Here is a 14,728-nt window from a genome sequence, read left to right as displayed (position 1 = left end):
CTAAACAGATATAAAACTGTTCAACAGTCAGAGGCAACAGTCAACAGATGACCAACCCTCCCCAAAATTGTATACATTACCATCATTTTCTTACAACTCACAGTTGAATATATTAGCTCAATGAGACCAGCAGGCAGGGTGCACCCTGTGATTGTGTTTTTCGCAAATCAATGCCTTTCTCAGTTTTCCCATTGTTAAAGAGAGGTTTGTTGCCAAAGTGTAAATGTCCGGTAAATTATTCTAAAAATGTGCTAAGGCTCTGGGTCATATTAAGTATGCTTTCTGAATTCACATTATATTTGCATCAAAGACTGTATTAGAAAAATAAATGTTTTGGGGCGCCTGGGTGGCGCAGTCGGTTAAGCGCCCGACTTCAGCCAGGTCCCGATCTCGCGGTCCGTGAGTTCGAGCCCCACGTCGGGCTCTGGGCTGATGGCTCAGAGCCTGGAGCCTGTTTCCGATTCTGTGTCTCCCTCTCTCTCTGCCCCTCCCCCATTCATGCTCTGTCTCTCTCTGTCCCAAAAATAAATAAACGTTGAAAAAAAAAAATTAAAAAAAAAAAAAAGAAAAATAAATGTTTTTTAGAGGAGGGGGATGATTTTGAGGTAGAAAGTATCCTCACATGTGGACATGCACCTACATGTAAGATATAAATTACAGTTATGTTCACACTGAAAAGAAACTTCTAATGGTATGGTGCAGAGTTGGCCTTTGAGTAGAGGTCCACAGAGAGATTTTGAGGGCACAGAAATACTCAATTTTACTAATAAGGAGGATGATTTCTTAGGACTTATTGATGACATGGCTTTTCCACTCAATTGCAAACCAAATACAATTACCATCTCACTTTTATCAGTTGATATGGCACATTAAAACCAACACTTAAAAAGACTAAAGTGGTATAGGAAATACATAAATATAACATACATACATATGGGTAAGCATATACATATATGTACACATATTTTACATTTTTCAGCCAGGGTTTAGAAAAACTAAAAAGGAAAAGAAATGAACACAAATGTAATTTTATTTTGTCTTAGAAAAGGAAGTATTTTACATATATATGTGTGCATGTGTAAATACATACACATATATACGTACACAAGCACCCACATGCAACCATGTATGTATGTATATTTGTCATATATGACTATTACATGGTTATTTAAATATAATGACATTGTATGATCACTTACATATTCTATATGATTATGTACATGAGTACTTTGATCTCTCTTTTGGACTATCTCTGCTGTTTCTCAACTGTGTCATTATGATTTGTCAGCACTAGCCAGAGTAAGTCAAGCCCACTAGGGATGAGAAGGCCAACCTCATGGGCTGGAAGGACTGCTCACATGGTGATTTCCTGGGTGGCATGGGTCACCTGAATGGGTGCAGTGGCCGTGGTGCCCAGAGTGCATGGTGGGCAGCTTATTCATAGGTCTGCAAACTGAACAGCTTTGGCTGGAAGTCCTGAAGGGAATCCAGTACCAAGATGGCTTTTGAGGTCAAGTGTTGCTACAGGTTTCCATCTGGAACCATGACCACCTACATGCTGGCTGCAAGGGCCATCTCCACACCATTGAGAACATCTTCAAAGACAAGGCACTTCTCCATGGGAAGAGGAGGAGAAAACCTCTTTGTACAGGCTAGAAATAAGGACTTGACACTTTTGATGTAGAGAACAAATTTTGCAGTGTTCAAATATAAGTGAGGACATACTTTATTATGACCAATGTTTATTTGTTCATTCAGTGATCATTTATTGAATTACTACTATAAGCCATATGTTGTGCTAGATTCAAGGACATGAAAAGGATACATCATTGTTCTCAATGGGGAGACGTATATAAACAAATCTTAATCCTTTAGGATCAGTATAACAGCAGTGGCATTCTTGGAAGCACAGAGGAAAACACCATACTCAAACTGAGAGTGGCAAAGAGATGAAAAAGTGAGGTAAAGCTTCCTAGAGAAGATGGTCCCTCAGCTGAGATTTGAAAACAGTAAGATAGAAGCAAACAATGAGAAGTAGGCATTCCATGCAGGAGACATAGGAGAGTACACTCTCTAGAGTTAGGGAACAGGTCATGCAGAGCTTTGTTATGTTAAAGATTAGAGATGTTATTAATACTTCATGCTTCTTTTTTTTAAATTTTTTTTCAATGTTTATTTGTGAGAGAGAGAGAGAGAGACCGATTGTGAGTCGGGGAGGGGCAGAGAGAGAGGAAGACACAGAATCCCAAGCAGGCTCCAGGCTCTGAGTTGTCAGCACAGAGCCCGACATGAGGCTTGAACTCACAGACTGCAAGATCATGACCTGAGCTGAGTCACCCAGGTGCCTCTCCTGCTTCTTTATGTTACTGGTGGTTTTAGGAAGTTAAAATATCAATACATTTTTAAAAGTTCATTGATTATTCTCTACTATTTGTGGGTATTGGCAGGCATTCCTATATTCATCCCTGATCCCTATTTGATTTCAGTTCAGTGTCTTATTTTAATCTGAGTTCTAAGCTAATTTATGTTAAAAAAATACGCAATGATTCTGTTTGAAAAACTTAAGATTTTCTTCTCTAAGGAGCAACAAAAGTTTTTATTTTTATTATTTATAAGTTGCTTCTCTATAAACTAATTAAATGAGTAAATAAAACAGGAAATTTGAAGTTTTAATAAGAGATGTCTTTTCAGTATGAGTGCTATTTCTCTGCTTGGGACCGTTTTATAAAAATCATTATGTTTTGTAAATTATGTGTTATTTTTGAAGAACCATTAGGCATTAATAATTCAGATATAATTAAGACACAATCCTTGCCTTATGGCAAACAATACAACACAATGTGAAAAGTGTTGTAGAGCTATGTATGAGCTACAGATTAACTCTGTTGGTAGGAAGGGAAATATATGAGTAATATTGCATATTTTGAATAGACATCTTAGCTTCATTTTTTTGCATTCACTTTATAGATCTGAAGATTTGAAATATATAGTTATCTTCCATTTAAAAATGATGACTCTTGGGGCGCCTGGATGGCTCAGTAGGTTAAGCATCCTACTTCAGCTCAGGTTGTGATCTCACAGTTTGTGGGTTTGAGCCCTGCGTCAGGCTCTGCTGACAGCTTAGAGCCTGCAGCCTGCTTTGGGTTCTGTGTCTCCCTCTCTCTCTGCCCCTTCCCTGCTTGCACTCTGTGTCTCTCTCTCTCAAAAATAAATAAACATTAAAAACAAAATAATGACTCTTATTTCACAAATTGGGACATTTATTAAAGCCAGAAGGAAAGCAGTTCTTTCCTGAAAGTAGTAAGGAATTTCACTTTAAATTTGTTTTGACTTCTTAGAATTATTTTTCTTATTAAAGGGGTGCCAAGGTGGTTCAGTAAATTGAACATCGGATTTCAGCTCTGGTCATGATCTCACAGTTGTGGAATTGAGCCCTGTGTCAGGCTCTGTGCTGACAGCATGGAGCCTGCTTGGGATTTTCTCTCTCCTTTCTCTCTGCCTCTCTCCTGCTCACACACTCTCTCTCTCTCAAAATAAATAAACATTTAAAAAATTTGGAAATTTCCTACGGATTTAATTTTCAATGAAAAATTAAAAACCCATAGTCAACCTATACTGATATTAGAAAAGTCCTTTGGGGTGCCTGGGTGGCTCAGTCAGTTAAGCATCTTCATCTCAGGTCATGATCTCGCGGTTTGTGAGTTCAAGTCCCGTGTTGGGCTCTGTGCTGACAGCTCAAAGCCTGGAGCCTGCTTTGGGTTCTGTGTGTCCCTCTTTCTCTGCCCCTCCCCTGCTCATGCTCTGTCTCTCTCTCAAAAATAAATAAATATTAAAAAAAATTAAAAAGAAAAGTCCACTGGTAATGTATAACTTATTTATAATTAAAAAAATTTTTTACCGGGTAGTCATTACTAGATGTGCAAGGCACTAATGGCAAGCATTCTGTAGATACAATAATAGTAAGGTCCTCTGCTTTTCTTTCACTATTGTACTTTTTAACATTCCCATGAACTGTTACAGGCAATTGTGACCCTTCTTTCTTGTGAGTAAAATACTAAGTATATGCTGTCATATATTCTCAATTTGCCATTTTAGTTATGTAAATTATTGGTTAGTTTTAAGTTCAATTTCCTTAGATATTCTGCCTGTCCTTTTGCCCTAGTCATTAAATTGTAGGCCTAAAGAGCGTATAGGGGTAGCAGTATCCATTCTTAGGCTTCCATAAACAAATACTGATTGGAATAAGCAAAGTTTGTGGGGGTTTCAGAGGTTTCAGAAGGCTTAAGGGTTAAATATCTTTCTAACTCATTTGCTGCAGGTTGATACTCTTTATTTGTGTGTATATAGATTTATAATGCCTATTATTTTTTAAAGTTATGCTTCATTTAGCAGATATTCATGGAACTCTTGCACTGTGCAAAATGCTTATGTGGGGTACAAAGTTATCTATATTTAGGAAACTTAAATTTTAGAAAGGAAAATATGAGCTGAACTTAATAATTTTATTCATTAGCTATAGTTACCAGTTATCTTTTCCATTTATATTAAAAACAGAAATTAAAATATTGAATATTTTTTGAAGTCCAGTTATATCTATTGGTACAATATTGGAGTATCTGTTATATATATGAATAAGATCAAAAGTTGGCATTATATTTACACATTCAACTTGGCTACATTGTACATACACATAAATTATATATACCCATATATTTCATTTATAAGACCATTTTATAATTTTTGAAAGCATATTTTTGAAACTTTTGGTTTTACAAAATATGAAATGAAAAGTTCTGGTTTAATTCTTTATATTTAATATCTAAGTTTATTGTATTTTATTGTGAAACTTGTGTTTTCACATGATACAGTTTTTTAAGGTTTTATTTTATTTCAAGTTAACATACAGTGTTATATTAGTTTTAGGTATACTATATAGTGATTCAATAATTTCATATATCCCCCAGCGCACATCACAAGTGCACTCCTTAATCCCCACCACCTATTTTACCGATCCCTCCACCCACCTCTCCTCTGTTAACCATCAGTTGGTTCTCTATACTTAAGAGTCTGTTATTGGTTTGTCTCTCTCTCTTTTTGTCTTTCTTTTGTGTGTTTGGTTTCTTAAATTGCCCATATGAGTGAAATCATATGATATTTGTCTTTCTCTGACTGACTTAACTTCCCTTAACATTATAAGCTCAGTCCATGTTGTCACAAATGGCAAGATTTTGTTCTTCTTTATAGCAGAATAATATTTCATTGTGTATATATATATATATATATATATATATATATATATATATATACACCACATCTTTATCCACTCATCAGTTGATGGGCACTTGGGCTGCTTCCATATCCTGGGTATTGTAAATAATGCTCATATAAAGATAGTGGTGTATGTTTGAATTAGTGTTTTTGTTTTCTTTGTGTAAATACCCAATAATGCAATTGCTGAATTATAGGGTAATTCTATTTTTAACTTTTTGAGGAACCTCCATAGTGTTTCCCAGAATGGATGTACCAGTTTGCATTCCCACCAACAGTGTAAGAGGGTGCCCCTTTCTGGACATCCTCACCAACACCTGTTGTTTCTTCTGCCTTTGATTGTATTGACATATTTTTTTTTTTTTAATTCATTCCCATTCCCCACGTAGCTCACATGGCCTCTCCCTGGCCCCTAGTCTTTATGATTAATGGAACACAGTGATGGTACGTTCTCCTAATTACTACTTATACAGCCTTGTGCAAGTTATTTTACCATAAAGACCCCCAGTTTGTTGTGATACTAAAATTGCTAATATGGGTAAATACTTAGCAAAGTGTTTAGCATAGTAAGTGCCCAGTAAATGACAGAAAAAAAAATACTAAGGCAGTTTAAGAGAACACTGAGGAGACATCTGAATACTTCTAATACTTAACTAAGCTCACTATGGTAACTTCATACCTACAAGAAACCCTATCTACCCCAGCAGAAGAAAACTTTTTTAAACTAGTAAGCTAAAAAGTCCCTACTTTTTTTCTTTTTCCTTTTCTTTTTTTTTTTTTTTTTTTTTTTTTTTTGGAGGGGGCCCAGGGAAGGAAGGATTGGGAACTACAGGGAATGTACTGATTTCTGGAAGGCATATGTGGCAGATTACAGACTACTGGAGGCATACAGTTAGATTTTAAATATACTCTTTACTGTTAGGCATACTAATCATGAACTAATTGATTATAGCTCTTCTCATTACTAAGTAAGCATAATATGTGGAAATTTTTCTAGCTATATATAAGATCTCAAAAACTCTTTAAGACTAAAAACAACAATGTCTGGCACAGAAAATTATTTACAATGAAGAAAATATAAACAAAAGAGATTCCTGTTAAACTCACATTTATTTGCAGTTAAAAAAAATCTGCATTGGCAGTTTATGGAATGGGAGAAGGTATTTGTTAATGACATATCCACAAAGGGTTAATATGCAATATATAGAAAGAACTAACAACACCCAAATATCAAATGATTCAGTTAATAAATGAGCAAGACATGAAGACATTTTTCCAAAAATGACATCCAGATGGCCAACAGAGACATAAAAAGATGTTCATCATCACTCATCATCAGGGAAATACGAATCAAACTGACAATGAGATATCACCTCACACCCCTCAGAATGGCTAAAATCAACAGCACAAGGAACAACAGGTGTTGGTGAGGGTGTGTAGAAAAAGGAACCCTCTTTCACTATTGGTAGGAATGCAAACTGGTGCAGCCATTCTGGAAGACAGTATAGAGGTTCCTCAAAAAGTTAAAAATAGAACTACCCTATAATCCAGCAAATTGCACTATTGGGTTTTTACGCAAAGAATACAAAACACTAATTCAAACGTGCACCCCTATGTTTATAGCAGCATTATGTACAATAGCCAAGATACGGAAGCAGCCCAAGTACCTGCCAGCTGATGAGTAGATAAAGAAGGTGTGGTATATATACAATGGCCATAACAGCCATAACAAAGAATGAAATCTTGCCATTTGCAATGACCTAGATGGAGCTAGAGGGTATAATGCTAAGTGAAATAAGGCAGTCAGAGAAAGACAAATACCATATGATTTCACTCATGTGCAATTTAAGAAACAAATGAGCAAAAAATAAAAATAAAAAACAAAAACAAAAAACCAAGAAACAGACTCTTAACTATAGAGAACCAACTGATGGTTACCAGAGGGGAGGTGCATAGGGCAATGGATAGGTGAAATACAGGTGGTGGGGATTAAGGAGTGTATTTGCTGTGATGAACACCAAATGATTAAAAACTTGAGAAAAATAAATAATAGAAATGAAAAATAATATCATTAAGAGAAAATGAAGATGTGATAATACATTTTTCTCAAAGAATAATAATTTCAAGATAGTCTTGGAATTTACCCATAATTCTGTACTTGTAAATATGGAGATTTATATGTTGAAAAAGATACTAAAAGGCATTGGACATAAGATAAAAATGTCAACAAATGGTTTTCTGGAAACAAAACAAAACAAAGATATTAGGAACTTTGATGGGAACAAAATCTTTAAAAACATGACTGAAAAAAAAAAGAAAAAAAAACATGACTGAAAATTTTTCTGAATTTTATAAAAAAAAATCTTCATATAAAAAGTGTATTTAAAATGGCAACCGCAGGGACGCCTGGGTGGCGCAGTCGGTTAAGCGTCCAACTTCAGCCAGGTCACGATCTCGCGGTCCGTGAGTTCGAGCCCCCCGTCGGGCTCTGGGCTGATGGCTCAGAGCCTGGAGCCTGTTTCCGATTCTGTGTCTCCCTCTCTCTCTGCCCCTCCCCCGTTCATGCTCTGTCTCTCTCTGTCCCAAAAATAAATAAAAAAAAAGTGGAAAGAAAAAATAAAATAAAATAAAATAAAATAAAATGGCAACCACAAAAAATAAAACTATGTGCACAAGTAAAAAATGTGTCAGTACAGATAGTAATATGGTGAAAGTTATCAAAGTACTCCTAGTAGTTCAAAAATGTACATAGGACATAATACTTCACAGTATTTTGATTAAGTATCTTCTGCCTTAATGTTGAGGATGATAAATAATTACTGAGAATTTACTATATGCTAGGCCCTCTGGTAAGTATTCTTTATGTATTACCTCATTTGTTCTTTACAATATCTGAAGATGTTAGTGATGTTATTATTTGTCTTACAGAAAACTAAGGCACAGTTACAATACAACTAGACCAGAGTCCCTAAGCCGGTAAATAATTGGATCACGGAATAAAATCAGGGAATCTGACCCAGTGCCCACTCTTTTACCCACTATGCTGTATTATGATACCTTTTTCCTTGCCACAAAGTTTTTCTTTTTTTTTCCATTTAACTCCTTCATGACCTTTTCTGCATCATTTTCTGGTATTTTTTTTTTTTAATTTTTTTTTTCAACGTTTATTTATTTTTGGGACAGAGAGAGACAGAGCATGAACGGGGGAGGGGCAGAGAGAGAGGGAGACACAGAATCGGAAACAGGCTCCAGGCTCTGAGCCATCAGCCCAGAGCCCGACGGGGGGCTCGAACTCACGGACCGCGAGATCGTGACCTGGCTGAAGTCCGACGCTTAACCGACTGCGCCACCCAGGCGCCCCTATTTTCCGGTATTTTTGAAACCATTTGTAAACACAAGACTATAGAAGTGATTAACCATAAAGTACATATTAGGTTCTCACAGACTATGAATAACATAGTATCTGCTTCAGAGAGCGCTTATTATGTGTAATACTGGTAAATGGCATATGAAAACCAGATTATCATTGATACTTGATTTTTTTTTAATTCTGTGAAGTTTACCTAGTAGTAAGGATCTACTTGAATATCCAAATTTATGTCAAAACTGTGCCACCTTTAATCATTTTCACTTTACACATAATTCTAACATTTTAAAACATTTCTGACTATAGGAACGTAAAAGAGCACTAGAGGCAGAACGGCAGGCCCGTGTAGAAGAATTGTTAATGAAAAGGAAAGAACAAGAAGCCCGAATTGAACAACAGAGGCAAGAAAAGGAAAAAGCCCGTGAGGATGCAGCCCGAGAAAGAGCTAGGTACTTCATTTGCTATCATGATTTTGATGCTGATGAAATTTTTGTAGTGAGTGGATATTCAGATCAAGTCTTAAAGTCATTTGCTGTCATGTGGTTTTCTAAAGAAAGAGTCACAAATACAGAAATGTAATGAATTTTGATTTCCAGGAATTATGTCATTGTACTCAAAACAGAAACCTTTTGAATCTCCTATTGAAAGGGAAACTTGAAGTACCAGTAGTTTTTGATTGCAAGAAATAAAACCTGATAGAAATAGAATTTGCTAGCTTAAGCAAGGGAGTTTTTGGAAAATATCGGGAGTATAAGTAATAGGAAGTTAGAGGAACAGGCTTGGAAGTAATCAAGCATCAAAGGCTAGTCACAAGAGCCACAGTGGTAGTATTTTGATGGAAACAGTCTAATCAGCATATTGCCACTCTATGATAAATGATCTTCAGCCACTGCTGCGTTTTAAAATCACTTGGTTAAGATTCAAAGATCCAGGAAAAATCATTTAAATGGCCAAGTCTAAGTCACTTTTGGTTGTACACATTTCTGATGTGATATTCTCTGATCTCTTAATTGGGGCAAATTTAGTGGATGTGAAAAGATAGCTGTTTGTAGTTTTAATATGCTTTTTTGTCCAAGATTAGTAATAATCTTGGCTGAGCAACTTTGCTCATACTTACCAGTTACTCTTTTTTTTTTTTTTTTTTTTAATGTAAAGTGCCTATTCAAGTTCTTTGTTCATTTCTGTATTGGGATCTATTGATGTTTAGGAGTTATCTTTACTAGATACCAATTCTTTGTCAGATACATATGTTGCAAATATTTTTGTAGGTTATGGCTTGCCTTTTCACTATCTTTATGATATCTTTTAATACAATTCTTTCTTTTTTAAAGTTTTTATTTAAATTCCAGTTAGTTAATATACAGTGTAATATTAGTTTCAGGTGTAGAATATAGTGATTAAACAATTGCATACAATTCCCAGTGCTCATCACAACAAATGCACTCCTTAATTCCCATCAACTATTTAACCACCCCCTACCTGATTAATATAATTCTTGATTGCAGTGTAGTATAACTGAACAGACTTTGTGATTTGTGCTTTTTTATCTTATTCATGGAATCTTTACCTCTCTGGAGTCCTCTAAAATATTCTTTTTTTAATTTTAATTTTAATTTATTTTTATTTTTTATTTTTCTTTTTTTGAGACAGAGAGACAGACAGAGTGTGAGTGGGGTAGGGGCAGAGAGAGAGAGGGAGACACAGAATCAGAAGCAGGCTCCAGGCTCTGAGCTGTCAGCCCAGAGCCCGACGTGGGGCTTGAACCCACAAACCGTGAGCTGTGACCTGAGCCGGAGTTGGACGCTTAACTGACTGAGCTACCCAGCTGCCTCTGTAGTCCTAAAATATTCTTTAAAATGTTGTAGTCTTTTTTTTTTTTTTTTTTTTTTGTAATAGGAAAGTCTTTATCTACCTAGAATTCATAATTGTATGGGTTGAGGTAGGAATCCAATTTCATTTTTTTCTCCATGTGGAAACCCTATTCTAAGACACTTTATTGAAACAGCAGTTTTTTTCCTACTGGTCTACAAAACTTTCTAACATAAATGAAGGTTCCATGTATTCATGGTTTGTAGACTCTATCTTATGTATGTATGTTTGTATGCATGTGTTTATTTACATCCAAGTTAGTTAGCATATAGTGCTATAATGATTTCAGGAGTGGGTTCCAGTGATTCATCCCCCATGTATAACACCCAGTGATCATCCCAACAAGTGTCCTCCCTAATGCCCCTTACCCATTTAGCCCATCCCCACACTGACAACCCCTCTAGCAATCCTCAGTTTGTTCTTTGTATTTAAGAGTCTCTTATGTTTTGTTCCCCTCCTTTTGATTTTATATAACTTTTGCTTCCCTTCCCTTATGTTTATCTGTTTTGTATCTTAAATTCCTCTTATGAGTAAAGTCATATGATATTTGTCTTTCTCTGACTGGCTAATTGCGCTTAGCATAATGCCCTCTACTTACATCCACGTAGTTGCAAATGGCAAGATTTCATTCTTTTTGATTTCTGAGTAATATTCGATGGTATATATATATACCACATCTTTTTTTTTTTTTTTTCAACGTTTATTTATTTTTTTTGGGACAGAGAGAGACAGAGCATGAATGGGGGAGGGGCAGAGAGAGAGGGAGACACAGAATCGGAAACAGGCTCCAGGCTCTGAGCCATCAGCCCAGAGCCCGACGCGGGGCTCGAACTCACGGACCGCGAGATCGTGACCCGGCTGAAGTCGGACGCTCAACCGACTGCGCCACCCAGGCGCCCCTACCACATCTTCTTAATCCATTCATCTGTCAATGGACATTTGGGCTCTTTCCATACTTTGGCTATTGTTGATAGCACTGCTATAAACATTGGGGTGTACATGTCCCTTCGAAACAGCATACCTGTATCCCTTGGGTAAATACCTAGTAGTGCAATTACTGGGTCATAGGGTGGTTCTATTTTTAATTTTTTGAAGAACCTCAGTACAGTTTTTTTTTCAGTGTGGCTGCACCAATTTGCATTCCCACCAGCAGTGCAAAAGAGATCCTCTTTCTCCACATCCTCGCCAACATCTGTTGTTGTCTGAGTTGTTTATTTTAGCCATTATGACTGGTGTGAGATTTTAATTTATATTTCCTGGATGATGAGTGATGTTGAGCATTTTTTCATGTGTCTGTTCACCATCTGGATGTCTTCTGTGAAGAAGTGTCTATTCATGTCTTTTGCCCATTTCTTCACTGGATTATTTGCTTTTTGGGTATTGAGCTTGTTAAGTTCTTTATAGGTTTTGGATACTAACTCTTTATTTGATATGTCATTTGTAAATGTCTTCTCCCATTCCGTTGGTTACCTTTTAGTTTTGTTGGTTGTTTCCTTCACTGTGCAGAAGCTTTTTATGTTGATGAGACCCCAATAGTTCATTTTGCTTTTGTTTCCTTTGCCTTTGGAGATGTGTTGAATAAGAAGTTGCTGTGGCTGAGGTCAAAGAGGGTTTTGCCTGCTTTCTCCTCTAGGATTTTCATGGTTTCCTGTCTTATGTTTAGGTCTTTCATCCATTTTGAGTTTATTTTTGTGTTTGGTGTAAGAAAGTTGTCAAGGTTCATTTTTCTGCATGTTGCTGTTCAGTTTTCCCAGCACCACTTGCTGAAGAGACTGTCTTTATTCCATTTTACATACTTTTCTGTTTTGTCAAAGATTAGTTAGCTATATGTTTGTGGGTCCATTTCTGGGTTCTCTATTCTGTTCCATCGAACAGAGTGTCTGTTTTTGTGCCAGTACCATACTGTCTTGATGATTACAGCTTTGTAATACAGCTTGAAATTCGGAATTGTGATGCCTCCAGCTTTGGTGTTCTTTTTCAGGATTGCTTTGGGTATTCAGAGTCTTTTCTGGTTCCATACAAATGTTAGGCTTGTTTGTTCTAGCTCTGTAAAGAAAGCTGGTGTTATCTTGATAGGGATTGCAGTGAATATGTAGATTGCTTTGGGTAGCGTTAACAATATTTGTTTTAACAATATTTGTTCTTCCAATCCATGAGCATGGGAATATTTTTCAATTTTTTTCTGTCTTCTTCAGTTTCTTTCATTAGCTTTCTATACTTTTCAGTGTATAGATTTTTCACCTCTTTGGTTAGGTTTATTCCTAGGTATCTTACGGTGTTTGGTGCAGTTATAAATGGGATCCTTTCCTTGATTTTTCTTTCTGTTGATTCATTATTGGTGTATAGGAATGCAACCGATTTCTTTGCTTTGATTTTGCTGAATTCATGGATCAGTTCTAGCAGTGTTTTGGTGGAATCTTTTGGGTTTTCCATATAGAGTATCATGTTGTCTGCGAAGAGTGAAAGTTTGACTTCCTCCTTGCTGAGTCGGATGCCTGTTATTCCTCTGTGTTGTCTGATTGCTGAGGCTAAGATTTCCATTACAGTGTTGAATAACAGTGGTGAGAGTGGACATCCCTGTCGTGTTCTTGACCTTAGGGGGAAAGCTCTCAGTTTTTCCCCATTAAGGATGATATTAGCAGAGGGTCTTTCATATATGGCTTTTATGCCCTTGAGGTATGATCCTTGTATACCTATATTCTTGAGGGTTTTTATCAAGAAAGGATGCTGTATCTTGTAAAATGCTTTCTCTTCATCTTATGAGAGGATTGTGTGATTCTTGACCTTTCTTTGATTGATGTGATGTATCACATTGATTGTTTTGCAGATATTGAACTAGCCCTGCATCCTGGGTATAAATCCCACTTGGTAATGGTGAATAATTCTTTTAATGTATTGTTGGATCCGGTTGGTTAGTATCTTGTTGAGGATTTTTGCATCCATTTTCATCAGAGAAATTGGTCTGTAGTTCTCCTTTTTAGAGGGATCTTTGTCTGGTTTTGGAATCAAGGTAATGCTGGCTTCATAGAAAGAGTTTGGAAGTTTTCCTTCCATTTCTATTTTTTGGAACAGCTTCAAGAGAATAGGTGTTAACTCTTCCTTAAACGTTTGGCAGACTTCCCCTGGAAAGCCATCTGGCCCTGAACTCTTTTGTTTTTTGGGAGATTTTAATTACTAATTCAATTTCTTCACTAGTTATGGGTCTGTCCAAATTTTCTATTTCTTCCTGTTTCAGTTTTGGTAGTTTATATGTTTCTAGGAATTTGTCCATATCTTCCAGATTGACATTTTATTGGCATATAATTGCTCATAATATTCTATTATTATTGTTTGTATTTCTGCTGTTTTGGTTGTGATCTCTCCTCCTTCATTCTTGATTTTATTTATTTGGGTCCTTTCCTTTTTCTTTTTGATCAAACTGGGTAGGGATTTATCAATTTTGTTAATTCTTTCAAAGAACCAGCTTCTGGTTTCATTGATCCATTCTATTATTTTGGTTTCAATAGCATTGATTTCTGCTCTGATCTTATTATTTCCTGTCTTCTGCTGGTTTTGGGTTTTATTTGCTGTTCTTTTTCTAGCTCTTTAAGGTATAAGGTTAGGTTATGTATCTGAGATCTTTCCTCCTTCTTTAGGAAGGCCTGGATTGCTATATACTTCCCTCTTTTGACCTCCTTTGCTGCATCCCAGAGGTTTTGGGCTGTGGTGTTAACATTTTCATTGGCTTCTATGTACTTTTTCATTTCTTTTTTAACTTCTTGGTTAGCCCATTCATTCTTTAGTAGAATGTTCTTTAGTCTCCAAGTATTTATCTTTCCAAATTTTTTCTTGTGGTGATTTTGGGTTTCATAGTGTCACGATCTGAAAATATGCATAGTATGATCTCGATCTCTTTGTACTTGGTGAGAGCTGACTTTTGTCCCAGTATGTAATCTATTCTGGAGAATGTTCCATGTGCACTTGAGAAGAATGTGTATTCTGTTGCTTTAGGATGAAATGTTCTGAATATATCTGTTAAGTCAATCTGGTCCAGTGTGTCATTCAAAGCCATTGTTTCCTTGTTGATTTTCTATTTAGATAATCTATCCATTGCAGTAAGTAGGGTGTTGAAGTTCCCTACTATTATGGCAGTATTATCAATGAGTTTCTGTATGTTTGTAATTCATTGATTTATATATTGATTAATTGATTTACATATTTGGCTTCTCTCATGCTTGGAGCATA

At 36.1% G+C, this 14,728-nt stretch overlaps 1 protein-coding gene across 6 annotated transcripts in view; it reads left to right on the top strand.

Moving 5' to 3' along the window:
- Positions 1-14,728, top strand: part of SCAPER (S-phase cyclin A associated protein in the ER) — a 522,269-nt gene that overhangs the window by 156,408 nt on the left and 351,133 nt on the right. For all 6 annotated transcript variants that reach the window (XM_045448989.1, XM_045448990.1, XM_045448988.1 and 3 more), the window contains one exon: positions 8,942-9,084. In XM_045448989.1, coding sequence (XP_045304945.1) covers positions 8,942-9,084 — 143 coding nt within the window. The remainder of the gene's footprint in view (positions 1-8,941; positions 9,085-14,728) is intronic.

Source organism: Leopardus geoffroyi, chromosome B3 (assembly GCF_018350155.1).
Source record: "Leopardus geoffroyi isolate Oge1 chromosome B3, O.geoffroyi_Oge1_pat1.0, whole genome shotgun sequence".
Lineage (NCBI taxonomy): Eukaryota > Metazoa > Chordata > Mammalia > Carnivora > Felidae > Leopardus > Leopardus geoffroyi.
The sequence above is the reverse complement of the archived record's forward strand: the minus strand, read 5'-3'. Positions and strand labels throughout refer to the sequence as shown.